This window comes from Passer domesticus, chromosome 35, assembly GCF_036417665.1.
Source record: "Passer domesticus isolate bPasDom1 chromosome 35, bPasDom1.hap1, whole genome shotgun sequence".
In the NCBI taxonomy this organism is placed as follows: domain Eukaryota; kingdom Metazoa; phylum Chordata; class Aves; order Passeriformes; family Passeridae; genus Passer; species Passer domesticus.
The window spans coordinates 674,698-696,534 of NC_087508.1; the positions used below are offsets into that span (position 1 = coordinate 674,698).

The window sequence follows — 21,837 nt, forward strand, 5'->3', positions numbered from 1 at the left end:
CGAAGGGGACATTGAGGGGACAGCGCCGGGGACACTGAGGGGGCAGAGCAGGGACATTGAGGGAAAGAGTGGGGACAGCGAGGGACAGAGCGGGGACACCGAGGGGACACTGTGGGGACACTGAGGGACAACGCGAGGACACTGAGGGGAGAGCGCGGGGACACAGGGGACACCGAGGAACAACGCGGGGACACCGAGGGACAGAGCGGGGACACTGCGGGGACAGCGAGGGGACAGAGCGGGGACAGCGGGCGGAGCGCGGGGGACGCACCGGGTGGCACTTGGGGACAGAGCGGGGACACGCTGGGTGGCACAGGGGACACGGATGAATTGGGGACAGGCTGGGTGGCACAGGGGGACAGAGCGGGGACGCGCTGGGTGGCACAGGGGACTCGGGGACACTTTGGGGACACGGGGGTGGCACAGGGGACTCGGGGACAATTTGGGGACGGGGGGGCACAGAGGAGACACTTTGGGGACGCGGGGGTGGCACAGGGGACTCGGGGACAATTTGGGGACACGGGGGTGGCACTGGGGACACTTTGGGGACGGGGGGTGGCACAGAGGGGACACGGGTGGCACAGAGGGGGACAGTTTGGGGACACGGCGGTGGCAGAAACACAACTTTATTCTCGTCCTCCCCCCCGGGGGGCGTCACAAACCGGGGGGGTCAATTTGGGGAGGGGGCGCCCCCCGGGGGGGTCCATTTTGGGGGGGGGAGGGGCATAAATAAGGGGGGGGGTCCGCAGTGCAAACGTCCCTACAAATAAATTACTAATGGGGGGGGGCGGGGGACCCCCACCCTTTTTTGGGGGGGGGTCTGGGGGTCCCCCACCCTTTTTGGGGGGGGGTCGCGTCCCGCTGCCCCTCGGGGAGGGTCATGGGGGCACCGGGGAGACCCCTCCCCAAATTACTGGGGGGGTGGGAAGGGGGGCACACGCGCTTGGGGGGGGGGGAGTGGTTTTTTTGGGGGGGGGGGTCTTGGATTTGGGGACCCCCCCCTTTCAGTGCCCGGTGGGATTTTGGGGGGGGGGGTCCGATGGGTTTGGGGGGAGGGTCTGGTGGGATTTTGGGGAGGGGTCTTGGATTTGGGGGGGGGTCCGGTGGGATATTGGAGGTGGTCTCGGATTTTGGGGAGGGGTCTCGGATTTGGGGACCCCCCCCTCAGTGCCCGGTGCGATTTTTGGGGTGGGGGTCCCGTGATTTTTTTTTGGGGGGGGGTCAGATTTTGGGGAGGGGTCTCAAATTTTGGGGGGGGTCTCTGTACAGGCGCCCCCCCCCGTGGGAAAGGGGGGGTCAAGTGCAACAAAGTGGAGGAGGGGGACACCCTGGTGACACCTTGGGGACACCCTGGTGACACCTCGGGGACACCCTGGTGACACCTTGGGGACAGCCCCGAATTAGGGGGGGGGTCCCGGGGGGCGCGGGGCGGGGGGCGCAGGCCGGCGGCGCAGAGCAGCAGACAGTCCTTGGTGGCACCGGGGTGTGGCACCTGGGGACAGCGACACCGTTGTCACCATCGTCACCGATGTCACCGTTGTCACCGTTGTCACCACCCGCCCAGGACCCCTCCCCTCACCTCCCCTTCCCCCCCGCGTTGTTGGGGACATGGGGACACGGGGGTGGGCACTGTCCCCAAAGATGGCACTGTCCCCAAGGATGGCACTGTCCCGGGGGTGGCACTGTCCCGGGGGTGGCACTGTCCCCGAGGATGGCACTGTCCCCCAAAGATGGCACTGTCCCCAAGGATGGCACTGTCCCCAAGGATGGCAGTGTCCCCGAGGATGGCACTGTCCCGGGGGTGGCACTGTCCCCAAGGATGGCACTGTCCCCGAGGATGGCACTGTCCCGGGGGTGGCACTGTCCCTGGGGTGGCACTGTCCCCGAGGATGGCACTGTCCCCGAGGATGGCACTGTCCCCAAGGGTGGCACTGTCCCGGGGGTGGCACTGTCCCTGGGGTGGCACTGTCCCCGAGGATGGCACTGTCCCGGGGGTGGCACTGTCCCGGGGGTGGCACTGTCCCCCGGGGTGGCACTGTCCCCGAGGATGGCACTGTCCCCTAGGGTGGCACTGTCCCCCGAGGATGGCACTGTCCCGGGGGTGGCACTGTCCCCAAAGATGGCACTGTCCCGGGGGTGGCACTGTCCCCAAGGATGGCACTGTCCCCTGAGGGTGGCACTGTCCCCCCGGGTGGCACTGTCCCCTGAGGGTGGCACTGTCCCCAAGGGTGGCACTGTCCCCGAGGATGGCACTGTCCCGGGGGTGGCACTGTCCCCGAGGATGGCACTGTCCCCAAGGGTGGCACTGTCCCGGGGTGGCACTGTCCCCTGAGGGTGGCACTGTCCCCGAGGGTGGCACTGTCCCTAGGGCTGGCAGTGTCCCTGGGGGTGGCCCTGCTGGTGGCAGTGCCAGCGCTGGTGGCAGTGCCCAGGGTGGCCCGGCCGTGCTTGTCCCCTCCCTGGGGCTGGTGGCCCAGCCTGGGGAGGCGGCCCTGGGGACACGGCCGGGGTGGCAGTGACAGGGATGGCGGTGACAGGGATGGCCTTGGGGACATGCCAACATTGGCAGTGCCAGGGGGTGGCAGTGGCAGCGGGTGGCCTTGGGGACACGGCCGGGGTGGCAGTGGCAGGGGGTGGCAGTGACAGCGGTGGCCCTGGGGACATGCCCACAGTGGCAGTGGCAGGGGGTGGCTCTGGGGACAAGGCAAGCCTGGGGGTGGCAGTGACAGGGGTGGCCCTGGGGACACGGCCGCGGTGGCAGTGGCAGAGGTGGCAGGGGGTGGCCTTGGGGACATGCAGAGAGGTGGCGGTGGCAGTGGGGGCAAGTGACGGGGGTGACAGTGACACGGGTGGGGGTGGCAGGGGGTGACAGTGGCAGGGGGTGGCAGTGGCAGGAGGTGACAGGGCTGACAGTGGCAGAGGTGGCAGTGGCAAGGGGTGACAGTGACAAGGGTGGCAGTGGCAGGGCGTGGCCAGGGAGGTGGCAGGGGTGACAGGCAGTGGCAGGAGGTGACAGGGAGTGGCAATGACAGGGGGTGGCAGTGGCGGGGGATGGCCGGGGAGGTGGCAGGGAGTGACAAGGGTGGCAGTGGCAGTGGCAGGAGGTGACACAGTGACACAGTGACAGTGACGCAGCCCCACGTACCCGGGCCCAGAGCAGCAGGTGCCGGGACAGGGGGGTGGCACTGGGTGACAGGGGGTGGCAGTGGCAGTGCCAGGGGGTGGCAGGGGGTGGCAGGGGGTGGCACGGGTGACACGGTGACACAGTGACAGTGACACAGCCCCACGTACCCGGGCCCAGAGCAGCAGGTGCCGGGACAGGGGGTGGCACTGGGTGACGGGTGGTGACAGTGGCAGTGGGTGACACTGGCAGTGACAGGGGGTGGCAGGGGATGGCAGGGGGTGGCACGGGTGACACGGTGACACAGTGACAGTGACGCAGCCCCACGTACCCGGGCCCAGAGCAGCAGGTGCCGGGACAGGGGGTGGCACTGGGTGACAGGGGGTGACAGTGGCAGTGCCAGGGGATGGCAGGGGGTGGCAGGGGGGTGGCAGGGGGTGGCACAGGTGACACGGTGACACAGTGACAGTGACGCAGCCCCACGTACCCGGGCCCAGAGCAGCAGGTGCCGGGACAGGGGGGTGGCACTGGGTGACAGGGGGTGACAGGGGGTGGCAGTGGCAGTGGCACGGGTGACACGGTGACACAGTGACAGTGACACAGCCCCACATACCCGGGCCCAGAGCAGCAGGTGCCGGGACAGGGGGTGGCACTGGGTGACAGGGGGTGACACTGGGTGCCAGGGGGGTGGCAGGGGGTGGCAGGGGGTGGCACAGGTGACACGGTGACAGTGACGCAGCCCCACGTACCCGGGCCCAGAGCAGCAGGTGCCGGGACAGGGGCAGCCCCAGGGGGGAGCGGAAAAGCCGGGGGGGCTGCGGAGAGAGCACAGAGCGTCAGCCCCCCCAAATCACCCCAAAAACCCCCCCAAAAACCCCCAAAATCACCCCAAAATCCCCCCCCCAAACCCCCCCTTACCTCCGCGGGGGGGGCCGCGATGGGGGGGGGCTGCCCCGCGCCTCCTGCAAGGGAAATTTGGGGAGGGGGGGTTTGGTCAGGGTGCGACCCCCCCAAAATATTGGGGAACCCCTTTTTGGGGATTCCCCCCCCAAAATGTAGGGAGCCCCCAGCCCCAGATTTGGGGAGGGAGCAATGTCCTGCCCCCCCACCCCCCCAAAACACCCCAAAATATTTTGGGGAGGGGGCGAGGCCCCTGGAGGGGAGGGGGAAGCCGAGGAATTTGGGGGCTCCTGGTGAATTTGGAGGGGGGGGTCTGGAGGGTGTTGGGGACACCCAGGGTGGGTTGGGGACATTCCTGGGGGTGTCCCCAAGGATTTTGGGGTGGGGGGGTCACTGGATTTTGGGGACAGTCCTGGGGGTGTCCCCATGGATTTTGGGGGGGTCACTGGGATTTAGGGGGTAGGGGGATCACAGGGATTTGGGGGGGGGTCCTTGCCTGGCGCGGGGGGGGCCGGGCCCGGAGGGGTCGCTGGGATTTTGGGGGGGGGTCACTGGGATTTTGGGGAGGGGTCCCGGGGGGGGTCGCTGGGATTTTGGGGAGGGGTCCTTGCCTGGCGCGGGGGGGCCGGGCCCGGGGGGGGTCGCTCTGCAGCCGCCGCAGTTTCGCTTCCAGTTCCAGGTTGCGGCTCTCGGCCTCCTGCAGGCGCCTGCAGGGAGGGGACACTTGGGGACAGCCCTGGTGACACCCCCGGACCCCCCCCCCCCGTCCCCACCGTAGCTGGGGACACCGGGGGCAGCGGTGTCACCTCCCCGGGGGTGATTGTCACCCTGGTGTCACCCTCGGTGCCACCTCCCTGTCCCCAGTGCCGCCCACAGACCCGGGGTCACCCCGCTGTCCCCACCCTGTCCCGCTGTCCCCGTTGTCCCTCTGCGGTGTCCCCGTTGTCCCCCCGTTGTCCCCCCGTTGTCCCCCGCTGTCCCCTCCCGGCCCCGCTGTCCCCCCGTTGTCCCCGCGGTGTCCCTGCTGTCCCCTCCCAGCCCCGCTATCCCCTCCCAGTCCCGTTGTCCCCTCGATGTCCCCGCTGTCCCCCCGCTGTCCCTGCTGTCCCCTCCCGGTCCCGCTGTCCCCCCCCGGTCCCGGTGTCCCCGCTGTCCCCGCGGTGTCCCCGTTGTCCCCCGCTGTCCCCGTTGTCCCCCCGCTGTCCCCTCCCAGCCCCGCTGTCCCCGCTGTCCCCGGTGTCCCCGCTGTCCCGTCCCGTACCGGGCCAGCCCCTGTCCCGCCGCCCGCAGCTTCCCGAGCTCCCGCTCCAGCTCCTCCCGCCCGCGCCGCTCCCGGGCCAGCGCCTCCCGGAGCTCCGGCACCGACACCGGCACCGGCTCCGGCTCCGGCACCGGCACCGGCACCGGCACCGACACCGGGACCGCCGGGACCGCCGCCAGGACCGGGACCGAGACCGCCGCCGGGACCGACACCGGGACCGCGACCGGGACCGCCACCTGCGGGAACCGCGTCTGCCTGGGGACCCCCGGGATTGCCGGGACCCCCAGAACCGGCACCGACCCCGAACCGAAACCTCCCGAACCGGGCACTGACCCCGAACCAGGATCCCCTCCCTCGAACCGGGCACTGACCCCTCCCGGGACCCCCTGAACCGGGCACTGACCCCGAATCAGGATCCCCCCGAACCGGGCACTGATCCCCGGAATCCCCCCGAACCGGGCACTGACCCGAACCGGGACCCCCGGGATTGCCGGGACCCCCCCGAACCGGGCACCGACCCGAACCGGGACCCCCCCGAACCGGGCACCGACAGCCCGGATCCCCCCGAACCGGGCACAGACCCCTCCCGGGACCCCCGGAACCGGGCACTGGTCCCCGGAATCCCCCCCGAACCGGGATCCTCCGAACCGGGCACGGACCCCACCGGGACCCCCGGAACCGGGCGCTGACCCCGAACCGGGCACTGATCCCCGGGATCCCCCCGAACCGGGATCCTCTGAACCGGGATCCCCCCCGAACCGGGCACGGACCCCCCCGGGACCCCCGGAACCGGGCACTGACCCCGAACCGGGATTCGAGACCCCTCCCCACGGGGACACCGGGACCCCCGCGATTCGGGACCCCCCCGGTACCCCCCTTTTCCCCCCCCCGCCGACACCGAAATTCCGGGAATTCCCGAAATTCGAGAATTCCCGGCACTCGCGACCCCATCCCCAGCACCCACCGACCCCTCCCCGAGTCCCGGGACCCCCCTCCCCAAATCCCCCTCCCCAAATCCCCCTCCCCACGTACCGGCGGCGCCCGGGGGGGCTCCGTGCCCGGGGGGGGGCGTCCTCGGGGGGGCCCCCCTTGGCCGGGGGGGGGGCCCTGGGGAGGGGGCGCCGCTTTTTGGTGGGGGGCGGCCGGGGGGGGTCCCGCGGGCTGGGGGGGAGGGGCTTTGGGTGGGGGATGGGGTTCTCCCTTGGGGGTGGGGGGGGGGCAGCTTTTGAGGGGGCGTCCCCGCGGGCGGGGGGGCCCCCGAGGGTGGGGAGGGTCCTTTGGGGGGGGGCCCCCTTTTGGGGGGGGAGGTCCCGTGAGTTCGGAGGTCCCCGCGGGTGGGGGGGGTCCTTTTTGGGGGGGGTCCCTCCGTCGGTGTCGGGGTCCCCGCGGGCGGGGGGGGGCTCTTTTTGAGGGGGGGCTCCCGGGGGGCTTGGGGGGCCCCCCCGTGGGTGGGGGGGTTGCGGAGCGTGGCAGCACCCCCGGGGGTGGGGGCGTCCCCTTGCGCGGGGGGGTCCCTATGGCCAAGGGGGTCGCGCCGCCCGGGGGGGTCCCCGATTCGGGGGGGGGTCCCCCACTCCCCCTCCAGCTCCATGGCCGTGTCCTGGTCCCACTCCTCATCCTCCTCTTCCTCCTCCTCTTCTTCCTCATCCCTAAAACCGGAATGGGGGGGGGCACAGGGGGGGGGAGGGGGGGTCACCTGCAGCCCCCCCCCCCCACACACAGCCCCCCCCATTTCCACTGCGCCCCCTCCCCAGTTCTGCCTGCCACCCCCCTCCGCTCCTGGTGTCACCCCCCGGACCCCCCCCAGTCCCACTGATCCCCGATCCCCCAGACCCCCCCGGGACCCCTCAGCTCCCCCCGGGCCTTCTGACCCCCCCAGACCACCCCAGTCCCCTCCGGGCCCTCTGACCCCCCTGATCCCCCAGACCCCCCCGATCCCCCAGATCCCCCGGGACCCCCCAGACCCCCCCATGTCCCTCTGACCCTCCTGGGACCCCCAATTCCCGCAGACCCCCCGGTCCCTCTGACCCCCCCAGGCCTCCCCAGACGCCCCCAGACCCACATACCCTCCAGTCTCTCAGACCCCCCAGAACCCCCCAGACCCCCAGGTCCCTCTGACCCGCCCCCGATCCCTCTGACCCCCCCAGACTCCCCGGTTCCCCAGACCCCCCCCGGTCCCTCTGACCCCCACAATCCCCCAGACCCCCCCAATTCCCGCAGACCCCCCGGTCCCTCTGACCCCCCTGGGACCCCCCGGGCGCCCCCAGACTCACTCGTGCTCGGCGCGGGCGTACGAGTACCCCACGAACGGGAGGTGCAGCTCCAGCTCAGGGGGGACCCCCGGCTCCCCCGGCACCTCCTGCTGGAGGGGGACACGGCACGTCTGTCCCGGGTCTGTCCCAGGTCTGTCCCGGGTTTGTCCTGGGTTTATCCTCCATCTATCCTGGGTTTATCCCCAGTCTATCCCGGCTCTATCCCAGGTTTAATCCAGAGCTATCCTGGATCTATCCCGGATCTATCCCAGATCTATCAAGGATCTATCCCTGGTTTACCCCGGGTCTATCCCAGGTTTATCTAAACTCTATCCCGGGTTTATCCCAGATCTATCCCGGGATCTATCCCAGATCTATCCTGGGTTTATCCCAGGTTTAATCCCGGGTTTAACCCGTTCCTCACCAGCTGGCTCAGGCAGTGTAACCGGAATCTATCGGGGATCTATCCCCGGTTTATCCCCGGTCTGTCCCGGGTCTGTCCCGGCTCTCACCCCGGGTTTAACCCGTTCCTCACCGGCGGGCTCAGGCAGTGTAACCGGGATCTATCGGGGATCTATCCCGGGTTTATCCCCGGTCTGTCCCGGGTCTGTCCCGGCTCTCACCCCGGGTCTGACCTGTTCCTCACCGGCGGGCTCAGGCAGTGTAACCGGGATCTATCGGGGATCTATCCCGGGTTTATCCCCGGTCTGTCCCGGCTCTGTCCCGGGTCTGTCCCGGCTCTCACCCCGGGTTTAACCCGTTCCTCACCGGCGGGCTCAGGCAGTGTAACCGGGATCTATCCCAGGTTTATCCCAGGTCTATCCCGGCTCTGTCCCGGGTCTGTCCCGGCTCTCACCCCGTGTTTAACCCGTTCCTCACCGGCTGGCTCAGGCAGTGTAACCGGGATCTATCGGGGATCTATCCCCGGTTTATCCCCGGTCTGTCCCGGCTCTCACCCCGGGTTTAACCCGTTCCTCACCGGCGGGCTCAGGCAGTGTAACCGGGATCTATCGGGGATCTATCCCGGGTTTATCCCCGGTTTGTCCCGGCTCTGTCCCGGGTCTGTCCCGGCTCTGACCCGGGTTTAACCCGCTCCTCACCGGCGGGCTCAGGCAGTGTAACCGGGATCTATCCCGGGTTTATCCCCGGTTTGTCCCGGCTCTGTCCCGGGTCTGTCCCGGCTCTGACCCGGGTTTAACCCGCTCCTCACCGGCGGGCTCAGGCAGTGTAACCGGGATCTATCGGGGATCTATCCCGGGTTTATCCCCGGTTTATCCCCGGTCTATCCCGGGTCTGTCCCGGCTCTGACCCGGGTTTAACCCGCTCCTCACCGGCGGGCTCAGGCAGTCGTCCAGCACGTCGAAGTTGGAGGTGTCGGCGGCGCCGGCGGCGCTGGGCGCGAAGGGGGCGGGGCAGCGGCGGAGCGCGCGCCAGCGCAGCCCCGCGAACAGCGGCAGCGCGCGGAAGTCGCGCGCGCCCCCGCGGCCCAGGCGCGCGCCCGGCGCGCACAGCAGCCCCCGCACGAGCGCGCGCGCGGCCGCGGGCACGGCCCGCCAGCCCTCGGCCCCGCCCCCTTCCTCATCGTCATCGTCATCGGCGTCCGGCAGGTGGAGGTGGTCCTGGGGGGGGGGGGGGAGGGACCAGTATGGACCCAGTGCCCACCAGTGAGGGACCAGTGTCTCCCAGTGCCGACCAGTATGGTACCAGTATGGTCCCACTCCCTCCCAGTCCCTTCCAGTCCCTCCCAGTGCCCCCAGTGCCCTCCAGCACCCTCCCAGTATTGTCCTACTCCCTCCCAGTCCCCCTCAGTTCCCTCCTAGTCCCCCCCATTCACTCCCAGTCCCCCCCAACACCCTCCCAGTCCCTCCCAGTGGCTACCCACTCCCCCTAGTCCCCCCCACTCCATCCCAGTCCACCCCAGTCCCTTCCAGTCCCCCCCAGAATCCCCCCACTGCCTCCAGCATCCTCCCATTCTCCCCCAAGTCCCTCCCAGTCGCCCCCACTCCTCCCCATTCACTCCCAGCCCCCTCCCAGCACCCCCCCAGTCCTCCCCACTTTCCCCCAGTGCCTCCCAGTCCCTCCCAGTTCTCTCCCAGTCCCTCCCAGTCCCCCCCATTCCCTCCCACTCCCCCCCAGTCCCAGCCAGTCCACCCCACCACTCTCCCAGTCCACCCCAGTCTCCTCCCCAGTGCACTCCAGCACCGCCCCACTCCCTCCCAGTGCCCCTGGTGTCCCTCCCAGCACCCTCCCAGTGCCCTTCCCACTCACCCCCACTCCCTCCCAGTCCCCCCCAGTGCCCCAGAAGTCCCTCTCCCAGCACCGCCCCAGTCCCCGAAAGTCCCTGCAGTCCCCCCAGTCCCTCCCAGTCCCTTCCCAGTCCCCCTCCCAGCACCGCCCCAGTCCCCGAAAGTCCCTGCAGTCCCCCCAGTCCCTCCCAGTCCCTTCCCAGTCCCCCTCCCAGCAGCCTCCCACTCCCTCCCATTCTCCACCACTCCCTCCCACTCCCCTCAAGTCCCCCTCAGTACCCCCCCAGTCCCTTCCCACTCCACCCCACTCCCCCCAGTCCCCCCCCACTCTCTCCCAGTCCCTCCCACTCCCCCCCAGTCCCTCCCAGTGCCCCCAGTGCCCCCAGTCCCGGTTCCAGCGCGCACCTGGAAGTGCAGGATCTTGGCGTAGGTCTCGAGCACGCTGTCGGCGAAGAAGGGCGGCTTGCCGCAGAACATCTCGAAGGCGAGCACGCCCAGCGCCCACCAGTCGCACTCGGGGCCGTAGGAGCGCGAGGGGTCCTCGACCGCCAGCAGCATCTCGGGGGACAGGTAGTCGGGGGTGCCCACGGCCACTGCCGAGCGCACCTGGGGACATCGGGGACATCGGGGACATTGGGGACATTGGGGGTGCCCACGGCCACCGCCGAGCGCACCTGGGGACATCATTGGGGGACAGCATTGGGGACATTGGGGACATTGGGGGTGCCCACGGCCACCGCCGAGCGCACCTGGGGACATCATTGGGGACATTGGGGACAGGTAATCGGGGGTGCCCACGGCCACTGCCGAGCGCACCTGGGGACATTGGGGACATTGGGGACATTGGGGACATTGGGGACATTGGGGACAGGTAATCGGGGGTGCCCACGGCCACTGCCGAGCGCACCTGGGGACATTGGGGACATTGGGGACATTGGGGACATTGGGGACATTGGGGGTGCCCACGGCCACCGCCGAGCGCACCTGGGGACATCGGGGACATTGGGGACATTGGGGGTGCCCACGGCCACCGCCGAGCGCACCTGGGGACATCGGGGACATGGGGACATTGGGGACATTGGGGACATTGGGGACAGGTAATCGGGGGTGCCCACGGCCACCGCCGAGCGCACCTGGGGACATCGGGGACATTGGGGACATCATTGGGGACATTGGGGACAGGTAATCGGGGGTGCCCACGGCCACCGCCGAGCGCACCTGGGGACATCGGGGACATTGGGGACATCATTGGGGACATTGGGGACAGGTAATCGGGGGTGCCCACGGCCACCACCGAGCGCACCTGGGGACATGGGGAAATCATTGGGGACATTGGGGACATTGGGGACATCTCGGGGGACAGGTAGTCGGGGGTGCCCACGGCCACCGCCGAGCGCACCTGGGGACATCATTGGGGACATTGGGGACATTGTGAGGGATTGGGGACATTGGGGACATTGGGGACAGGTAATCGGGGGTGCCCACGGCCACCACCGAGCGCACCTGGGGACACGGGGACAGCACTGGGGACATTGGGGACATTGGGGACACTGGGGACACTGGGGACAGGTAATCGGGGGTGCCCATGGCCACGGCCAAGCACACCTGGGGACACGGGGACATTGGGGACATTGGGGACATTGGGACAATTCTCCAGGTGCCCATAGGGTTGACATCTGTGTCCCCCTCTTGTGTCCCCCACCATGTCCCTGCCGGTGTCCCCCCCGGTGTCCCTCCTGGTGTCCCCACCCTGTCACCTCCGTGTCCCCCGGTGTCCCTCCCAGTGTCTCTCCCCTGTCCCTCCTGTCCCCCCCGTGTCCCCCCTGGTGTCCCCCAGTGTCACTCACGGTGTCCCCCCCCGTCCCCCCGTGTCCCCTGGTGTCACTCACGGTGCCATCGGGCCCCAGGCGCAGGCAGGACCCGAAGTCCCCAAGCCGGATGTGGCCCCAGCGGTCCAGCAGGATGTTGTCGGGTTTGATGTCCCTGGGGGGGTGGCATTTGTCACCTCCCATGTCACCGTCCCCAGACCCGCCCACTCCCCCCAGACCCCCCCAGTGCTCCCCGCGTCCCTCCTGCTGTCCCCAGTGTCCCCTGTCCCTCCATGTCCCTCCTGTGTCCCCCTGTGTTCCCAATGTCCCCACATCCCCTCAATTTCCCCAATGTCCCCATGTCCCCAGTGTCCCCAATGTCCCCATGTCCCCAATGTCCCCATGTCCCCAGGGTGTCACACCTGTGCACGTAGCCCAGGCGGTGCACGGAGTCGATGGCCATGTCCCCATGTCCCCATGTCCCCATGTCCCCAGGGTGTCACACCTGTGCACGTAGCCCAGGCGGTGCACGGAGTCGATGGCCATGTCCCCATGTCCCCATGTCCCCAGTGTCCCCATGTCCCCAGTGTCACACCTGTGCACGTAGCCCAGGCGGTGCACGGAGTCGATGGCCATGTCCCCAATGTCCCCATGTCCCCAGTGTCCCCAGTGTCACACCTGTGCACGTAGCCCAGGCGGTGCACGGAGTCGATGGCCATGTCCCCATGTCCCCAATGTCCCCAGTGTCCCCAGTGTCACACCTGTGCACGTAGCCCAGGCGGTGCACGGAGTCAATGGCCATGTCCCCATGTCCCCAATGTCCCCAGTGTCCCCAGTGTCACACCTGTGCACGTAGCCCAGGCGGTGCACGGAGTCGATGGCCATGTCCCCATGTCCCCAGTGTCCCCAATGTCCCCAATGTGTCCCCATGTCACCTGTGCACGTAGCCCAGGCGGTGCACGGAGTCGATGGCCATGTCCCCATGTCCCCAATGTCCCCATGTCCCCATGTCCCCAGTGTCCCCAGTGTCCCCAGTGTCACACCTGTGCACGTAGCCCAGGCGGTGCACGGAGTCAATGGCCATGTCCCCATGTCCCCATGTCCCCATGTCCCCAGTGTCACCTGTGCACGTAGCCCAGGCGGTGCACGGAGTCAATGGCCATGTCCCCATGTCCCCATGTCCCCAATGTCCCCAGTGTCACCTGTGCACGTAGCCCAGGCGGTGCACGGAGTCGATGGCCATGTCCCCATGTCCCCAGTGTCCCCAATGTCCCCATGTCCCCAGTGTCACACCTGTGCACGTAGCCCAGGCGGTGCACGGAGTCGATGGCCATGTCCCCATGTCCCCAATGTCCCCAATGTCCCCATGTCCCCAGTGTCACACCTGTGCACGTAGCCCAGGCGGTGCACGGAGTCGATGGCCATGTCCCCATGTCCCCATGTCCCCATGTCCCCAGTGTCCCCATGTCCCCAGGGTGTCACACCTGTGCACGTAGCCCAGGCGGTGCACGGAGTCGATGGCCATGTCCCCATGTCCCCATGTCCCCATGTCCCCATGTCCCCATGTCCCCAGGGTGTCACACCTGTGCACGTAGCCCAGGCGGTGCACGGAGTCGATGGCCATGTGCCCATGTCCCCAATGTCCCCAGTGTCCCCATGTCACCTGTGCACGTAGCCCAGGCGGTGCACGGAGTCGATGGCCATGTCCCCAATGTCCCCATGTCCCCAGTGTCCCCATGTCCCCAATGTCCCCAATGTCCCCAGTGTCACACCTGTGCACGTAGCCCAGGCGGTGCACGGAGTCGATGGCCATGTCCCCATGTCCCCATGTCCCCAGTGTCCCCAGTGTCACACCTGTGCACGTAGCCCAGGCGGTGCACGGAGTCGATGGCCATGTCCCAATGTCCCCAATGTGTCCCCAGTGTCCCCATGTCACCTGTGCACGTAGCCCAGGCGGTGCACGGAGTCGATGGCCATGTCCCCAGTGTCCCCAATGTCCCCAATGTCCCCATGTCACCTGTGCACGTAGCCCAGGCGGTGCACGGAGTCGATGGCCATGTCCCCATGTCCCCAGTGTCCCCAATGTCCCCAATGTCCCCAGGGTGTCACACCTGTGCACGTAGCCCAGGCGGTGCACGGAGTCGATGGCCATGTCCCCATGTCCCCATGTCCCCAGTGTCCCCAGGGTGTCACACCTGTGCACGTAGCCCAGGCGGTGCACGGAGTCGATGGCCATGTCCCCATGTCCCCATGTCCCCATGTCCCCAGGGTGTCACACCTGTGCACGTAGCCCAGGCGGTGCACGGAGTCGATGGCCATGTCCCCATGTCCCCATGTCCCCAGTGTCCCCAATGTCCCCAGTGTCACACCTGTGCACGTAGCCCAGGCGGTGCACGGAGTCGATGGCCATGTCCCCATGTCCCCATGTCCCCAGTGTCCCCAGTGTCACACCTGTGCACGTAGCCCAGGCGGTGCACGGAGTCGATGGCCATGTCCCCATGTCCCCATGTCCCCAGTGTCCCCAATGTCCCCATGTCACACCTGTGCACGTAGCCCAGGCGGTGCACGGAGTCGATGGCCATCACCAGCTCGGCCAGGTAGAAGCGCGCCATGGGCAGCGGCAGCCGGTCCCCGAACTTGCTGAGCAGCGTCAGCAGGTCACCGCCGATGTAGTACTCCATCACCAGGTACTGCGGGGACACGGGGACATTGGGGACATGGGGACATGGGACAATGCAGTACTCCATCACCAGGTACTGCGGGGACACGGGGACATTGGGGACATGGGGACACACAGGGACACCGGGACACACAGGGACACCGGGACACGGGGACAATGCAGTACTCCATCACCAGGTACTGCGGGGACACGGGGACATGGGGACACACAGGGACACCGGGACATGGGACAATGCAGTACTCCATCACCAGGTACTGCGGGGACACATGGGGACATGGGGACAACTGGGGACATGGGACAATGCAGTACTCCATCACCAGGTACTGCGGGGACACGGGGACAGTTGGGGACAACTGGGGACACACAGGGACACGGGGACATGGGACAGCATGGTGACACAGGGACACACAGAGACACAGGGACATGGGACAATGCAGTACTCCAACACCAGGTACTGCAGGGACAGTTGGGGACATGGGGACAATTGGGGACACACAGGGACACAGGAACACACAGGGACACAGGGACACACAGGGACACAGGAACACACAGGGACACAGGGACATGGACAGTACAGGGACATGGGCCAGCATGGGGACAATGCAGTACTCCATCACCAGGTACTGCGGGGACAGTTGGGGACAACTGGGGACACATGGGGACAATTGGGGACAGTTGGGGACATGGGACAATGCAGTACTCCATCACCAGGTACTGCGGGGACAGTTGGGGACAGTTGGGGACAAGTGGGGACACACAGGGACACAGGACAGCACAGGGACATGGGGACATAGGGACAGCACAGGGACATGGGACAATGCAGTACTCCATCACCAGGTGCTGCGGGGACACGGGGACAACTGGGGACAACTGGGGACACACAGGGACATGGGGACACACAGGGACATGGGGACAGCACGGTGACATGGGGACATGGGGACACATAGGGACACGGGGACAATGCAGTACTCCATCATCAGGTACTGCGGGGACACGGGGACATGGGGACATGGGGACACACAGGGACATGGGGACACACAGGGACACGGGGACAATGCAGTACTCCATCACCAGGTACTGAGGGGTCACGGGGACAGCTTGGGGACAACTTGGGGACATGGGGACATGGAGGTGACACGGGACATGCAGGTGACACGGAGCTGATGCAGGTGACACGGAGGTGACACACAGATGACACAGGTGACACAACTGACAGAACTGACACCGGTGCCACAGAGGTGGCCTGAGTGACGCGGAGGTGGCCCGGGTAACACAGGTGACACGGAGGTGGCCCGGGTAACACAGGTGACATGGAGGAGGCCCGGGTAACACAGGTGACACGGAGGTGGCCCGGGTGACACACAGGTGACACACGGGTGACACGGGTGACAGCGCTGTCCCCTCACCAGGCACTGCGGGTCCTGGAAGGCGAAGTGCAGCCGCGTGATCCAGCGCCGGTCCCCGCGCACCAGCACGTCCCGCTCCTCGCGGAAACACGACACCTGGGACAGGGACAGGGGACAGAGGGGACAGGGACAGGGACAGGGACAGGGACAGGGATGGGACAGGGACAGGGACAGGGACAGCGACAGGGATGGGACAGGGACAGGGACAGGGACAGGGGACACAGGGGACACAGGGGACACAGGGACAGGGATGGGACAGGGACAGGACACAGGGGACAGAGGGGACACGGGGGGCACAGGGGACACAGGGGACACAGGGACAGGGACAGGGGACAGGGACAGCGACAGGGACAGGGACAGGAGACACGGGGACATAGGGGACACAGGGGACACAGGGACAGGGACAGGGGACAGGGACAGGGGACACAGGGGACACAGGGACAGGGATGGGACAGGGATAGGACACAGGGGACAGAGGGGACACGGGGGGCACAGGGGACACAGGGGACACAGGGACAGGGATAGGACAGGGATAGGACACAGGGGACACAGGGGACACGGGGGGCACAGGGGGCACAGGGGACACGGGGACAGGGGACACGGGGGACACAGGGACAGGGACAGAGGGGACACGGGGGGACAGGGGAGACAGGGGACACAGGGGACAGGGATGGGACAGAGGGGACAGGGACACGGGAACAGGGACACAGGGGACACAGGGACAGGGACACAGGGGACACGGGGGACACAGGAGACAGGGACGGGGATGGGGACAGGGATGGGACACAGGGGACAGGGACAGGTGAGGGGACAGCGACAGTGACAGTGGCAGGGCTGCCACCTGTGCTGCCACCTGCTGCCAAGGGGGTGACACCACCCCGCCCATAGCGCCCTTGTCGCCGGTGTCCCAGGTGTCCCCACCTGTCCCTCGCGCAGCATGTCCCTAATTGTCCCCGGTGTCCCCAATTGTCCCCAGTGTCCCGGTGTCCCCAATGCCCCCCGGTGTCCCCAATGCCCCCTGTGTCTCTGGTGTCCCCACCTGTCCCCGGCACAGCATGTCCCCAGTGTTCCCCTGTGTCCCAGGTCTCCCACATGTTCCCAGTGTCCCCCAGCTGTCCCCAATGTCCCCGGTGTCCCCTGTGTGTCCCAGCTGTCCCCAATGTCCCCAGTACCCCCCGGTGTCCCCAGTGTCCCCAGCGTCCCCTGTGTGTCCCCACCTGTTCCTGGCGCAGCATGTCCCCAGTGTCCCCGGTGTCCCCTGTGTCCCCAATGTCCCCAGTGTCCCCAGTGTCCCCGGTGTCCCCTGTGTGTCCCCAGTGTCCCCGGTGTCCCCAATGTCCCCAGTGTCCCCAGTGTCCCCTGTGTGTCCCCGGTGTCCCCGGTGTCCCCAGTGTCCCAGCTGTCCCCAATGTCCCCTGTGTGTCCCCGGTGTCCCCTGTGTGTCCCCACGTGTCCCTGGCACAGCATGTCCCCAGTGTCCCCGGTGTCCCCTGTGTCCCAGCTGTCCCCAATGTCCCCAATGTCCCCAGTGTCCCCGGTGTCCCCGGTGTCCCCAATGTCCCCAATGTCCCCAGTGTCCCCGGTGTCCCCAGCTGTCCCCAGCTGTCCCCGGTGTCCCCTGTGTGTCCCCGGTGTCCCCTGTGTGTCCCCACCTGTCCCTGGCGCAGCATGTCCCCAGTGTCCCCGGTGTCCCCAGTGTCCCAGCTGTCCCCAATGTCCCCAGTGTCCCCGGTGTCCCCAATGCCCCCAGTGTCCCCTGTGTCCCAGGTCCCCCACATGTTCCCAGTGTCCCCAGTGTCCCCGGTGTCCCCAGTGTCCCCGGTGTCCCCTGTGTGTCCCCGGTGTCCCCAGTGTGTCCCCACCTGTCCCTGGCGCAGCATGTCCCCAGTGTCCCCGGTGTCCCCTGTGTGTCCCAGCTGTCCCCAATGTCCCCAGTGTCCCCGGTGTCCCCTGTGTGTCCCAGCTGTCCCCAATGTCCCCAGTGTCCCCGGTGTCCCCTGTGTGTCCCCACCTGTCCCTGGCGCAGCATGTCCCACTTGTTCATGATCTTCATGGCGTAGATCTGCCCCGTCTCCCTCATCCTCACCACGGCCACCTGCGGGGCACGGGGGTCACGGGGCTCGCTGTCCCCCGGTGCCACCCCCGCTGTCCCCCCGGTGTCCCCGCTGTCCCCGAGGTGTCCCCGGTGTCACCCCCGGTGTCCCCTGACCTCGCTGAAGGCGCCTCTCCCGATCACTTTCAGGATCTCGAAGTCTCCGCGCTGCAGCTGCAGCTCCCGGACCTGCGCGGCCGCCGGCTCGGCTGGAACCGGACCGGAACCGGGTCAGGGAGAACCGAACCGGACCGGGACCGGACCGGGCCGGGTCAGGGAGAACAGAACCGGGCCGGGCCAGGGAGAACCGAACCGGACCGGACAGGAACCGGGTCAGGGAGAACAGAACCGGGCCGGGTCAGAGAGAACCGAACCGGACCGGGTCAGGGAGAACAGAACCGGACCGGGTCAGAGAGAACCGAACCGGGCCGGGTCAGGGAGAACCGAACCGGACCGGAACCGGGTCAGGGAGAACCGAACCGGGCCGGGTCAGAGAGAACCGGACCGGGCCGGGTCAGGGAGAACCGAACCGGACCGGGCCGGGTCAGGGAGAACAGAACCGGACCGGACCGGACCGGACCGGGGTCAGGGAGAACAGAACCGGGCCGGACCGGACCGGACCGGGGTCAGGGAGAACCGGACCGGGCCGGGTCAGGGAGAACCGAACCGGAACCGGGTCAGGGAGAACCGAACCGGGCCGGGTCAGGGAGAACCGGGACCGGGCTGGGGTCAGGGAGAACAGAACCGGACCGGAACCGGGTCAGGGAGAACAGAACCGGACCGGACCGGAACCGGGTCAGGGAGAACCGAACCGGGCCGGGTCAGGGAGAACCGGGACCGGGCTGGGGTCAGGGAGAACAGAACCGGACCGGAACCGGGTCAGGGAGAACAGAACCGGACCGGACCGGAACCGGGTCAGGGAGAACCGAACCGGACCGGACCGGACCGGAACCGGGTCAGGGAGAACCGAACCGGACCGGACCGGAACCGGGTCAGGGAGAACCGAACCGGACCGGGCCGGGGCAGGGAGAACCGGGACTGGGACCGGGTCAGGGAGAACCGGGACCGGGGAAACGGACCGGGACTGGAACCGGGGTCAGGGAGAACCGGGACCGGGACCAGACCGGGGTCAGGGAGAACCGGAACAGGACCGGACCGGGTCAGGGAGAACCGGGGGGGGGGGGCATTTGGGGGAGGGGGTTTAGGTTTTTTGGGGGGCAGGGCTGGGTTTGGGGGCACAACCCCGATTTTGGGGGGCGGGGCGAGGGGGTGATTGCGAGGGGTCTGGGGTTTTGGGGGTGATGGGATTTGGGGGGGGTGTGGAGGAGATTTTGGGGGGGGGTGGATTCTGGGGGAGAATCCCAGGGAATATTTTGGGGAGGGGCTCAGAGGAACAATCCCAGGGAATTTTTGGGGGGGGGGGTCTCGAAGGAACAATCCCAGGGAATGGGTTTTTTTTTTTGGGGGGGGGGGGCGGGAAGTGAGGCGGGGGTTGGGGAGGGAGGGTTCCGGGCTGAGGGGGGGGGAGGGGGGGTGTGACAGTGCCGGGGGGGGGGTTTGTGACACCCAGGGTGCCGCGGGGGGGGCGGCCGCGCACCCTCAGCCCATTTATGGCCGCGCAGCGCTCGGCGCCCGCGGGGGGGGCGCCCGGCCCGCCGTGCCCAGAAAAGGAGCGGCGCCGCCGGGGCCCCCCCGCGCCCCCCCCCGGGCCGCCGCGGCCGAGCCCCCCCACCCCGAGACCCCGACAGAGGGACCCCCCCCCACCGCCCCCCGAAATGCCCCTCCCCCCACCTAAAAAGCGACCCCGACAAAGCGACCCCCCCCCCAGAAATGACCCCACGGTCCGGACCCCCCCCCCCCCGAAAAATGACCCCGGGGTTCGGGGGGGCCCCGCAGGTGTCGCCCCCCCCCGCCGGTACCGAGCGGACCCGGGCACGCCCCCCGGCCCGGTGCCGGTTCGGAGACCCCCCTCCCACTCCCGAACCCCCCCGGGATCTCACCGTGCCCCCCCCCCCCCAGTAGCGTGCGGGACCCCCGGTACCAGCCCGCCCCGTCCGGACCCCGAACCGGAGCCCCGGGCCCTGCCGGCCCGAACGGTGCCGGGGCCCCCCGCCCGTGATACTCCCGGGCCCGACCCCCGGTTCTGGGCCCTCGAAGTTCCGAGCCCGGTTCTGAAACCCCCGAGCCCGGTTCCGAGCACCCCGAGCCGGTTCCGACCCCCCCCCCGAGCCGGTTCCGACCCCACCCCGAGCCGGTTCCGAACCCTCCCGGCCCGGACACTCCCGGTTCCAGACACCGCCGGTTCCGGACCGCCCAATCCCGAACCTCCCGGTCACGGACCCCCAGTCCCGGTCCCGGACCCCCCAGTCCCGGACGCTCCCCGGTCCTGGACCCCCCCAGTCCCGGACCCTCTGTCCCGGCCCCCCCAATCCCGAACTTCCCGGTCCCGGAACCCCCAGTCGCAGACGCCCCCCGGTCCTGGACCCCAGCCCCATTTCCACCCCGGTTCCGGACCCCCCCCCCTCCCCAGTCCCGGTCCTGGCCTCTCCCAGACCCGGAACCTCCCAAAAATCACGACCCCCGGTCCCGGAACTCCCACTCCTGGACCCCCCAGTACCGAACCCCCCCGGTCCCGGAACCGTCCAATCCCGAACCCCCCGGTCCCGCACCCGGACCCCCCAGTCCGAGCCCCCGGTCCCGGTGCCAGCCCCCTGCCCGGACCCCCCAAATCCGAGTCCCGTCCTGTCCCGGTCCCGGTGCCCCCCGGTCCCGGTGCCATACCCGGAACCCCCGTCCCGTTCCGGTCCCGTCCCGGTGCCCCCCAGCCCGAACCCCCCAGTCCGACCCCCCCGTTCCGGTCCCGGTCCAGGTGCCCCCCGGTCCCGGACCCCCCCAAACCGACACCCCTCTCCCGTTCCTGTCCCGGTCCCGATGCCCCCCGGATCCCCCAATCCGACCCCCCCGTCCCGGTCCCGGTCCTGTCCCGGTCCCGGTGCCCCCCAGGTCCCGAACACCCCCAATCGGAGCCCCCGTCCCGGTCCCGGTGGCCCCCAATCCGACCCCCCCTCCTGTTCCGGTCCCGGTCCCCCTCAGCCCGACCCGACCCCCGGTCCCGGTGCCCCCAGCCCGACCCCCCGGTCCCGGTGTCCCGGTGCCGGTGCCCCTCAACCCGACCCGACCCCCCCGTTCCGGTCCTAGTCCCGGTCCCGGTGCCCCCCAGTCCAACCCCCCGGTCCCGGTGCCGGTCCCGGTTCCGGTGCCGCGCGTTACCCCAGCTCAGGAAGTCCCGGACGTGTCTCTCTCTGTCTCTCTCCCTGTCGCCGTCGCTGTCGCCGCCGCTGTCGCCGCTGTCGCCGCTGCCTGCGGCGGCGGGCCCGGTGCCGGCGGGGGGCTCCCGGTGGCCGAGGCGGTGCCGCAGCCCCCCCGCCAGCCCCAGCAGCAGGTCCAGGAGGGTCTCGAGCCCCAGCGCCCCCCGGCCCAGCGCCAGCGCCCGCAGCCGCTCCCGCCGCCCCGGGGGCGCCGCCATCGCCCGGCCCGCACCGGGGAGGCTCCGCCGCCGCCCGGGCACCGGCGAGGCTCCGCCGCCGCCCGGGCACCGGGGCCGGGCGCGCCCGGGCGCCTCCCCCCGCCCGGCACCCGCCCCCCGGCACCGGGGGAACGGGGGGGGCCGGGGGCACCTGCGGGGGGGGAGACCGGGACACCGGGACTGGGACACCGGGACAGAGACTGGGACCGGGACAGAGACCCCCAGACCGGGACCGGGACAGAGACCCCCAGACCGGGACCGGGACACCGAGACCGGGACAGAGACCCCCAGAGCGGGACCAGGACACCGAGACAGAAACCGGGACCGGGACAGAGACCCCCAGACCGGCACTGGGACCGGGACCCCCCGCCCGGCACCGGGGGAACGGGGGGGGCACGGGGGCACCTGCGGCGGGGGGAGACCCCTAGTCCGGGACCGGGACACCGGGACTGGGACACCGAGACTGGGACCCCCAGAGCGGGACCGGGACACCGGGACCCCGAGACTGGGATCGGGACCGGGACACCGAGACCGGGGCTGGGACC

The 21,837-nt window shown here is 69.0% G+C and overlaps 1 protein-coding gene across 1 annotated transcript; it reads right to left on the reverse strand.

Annotated features, from left to right (window-relative positions):
• Positions 1-1,400: 1,400 nt before the first annotated feature.
• Positions 1,401-21,346, reverse strand: DMPK (DM1 protein kinase). The gene is made up of 16 exons (XM_064402148.1): positions 21,037-21,346; positions 17,884-17,975; positions 17,686-17,769; positions 15,675-15,770; positions 14,130-14,278; positions 11,670-11,763; positions 10,186-10,386; positions 8,866-9,153; positions 7,556-7,644; positions 6,615-6,931; positions 6,315-6,574; positions 5,283-5,518; positions 4,633-4,728; positions 4,040-4,083; positions 3,871-3,936; positions 1,401-1,492 (listed from the first exon to the last, which is right to left on the reverse strand). Exons 1-16 carry the CDS (start codon positions 21,290-21,292, stop codon positions 1,401-1,403), a joined length of 2,460 nt encoding a protein of 819 aa, XP_064258218.1. The 5' UTR covers positions 21,293-21,346.
• Between the last annotated feature and the right edge of the window lie 491 nt (positions 21,347-21,837).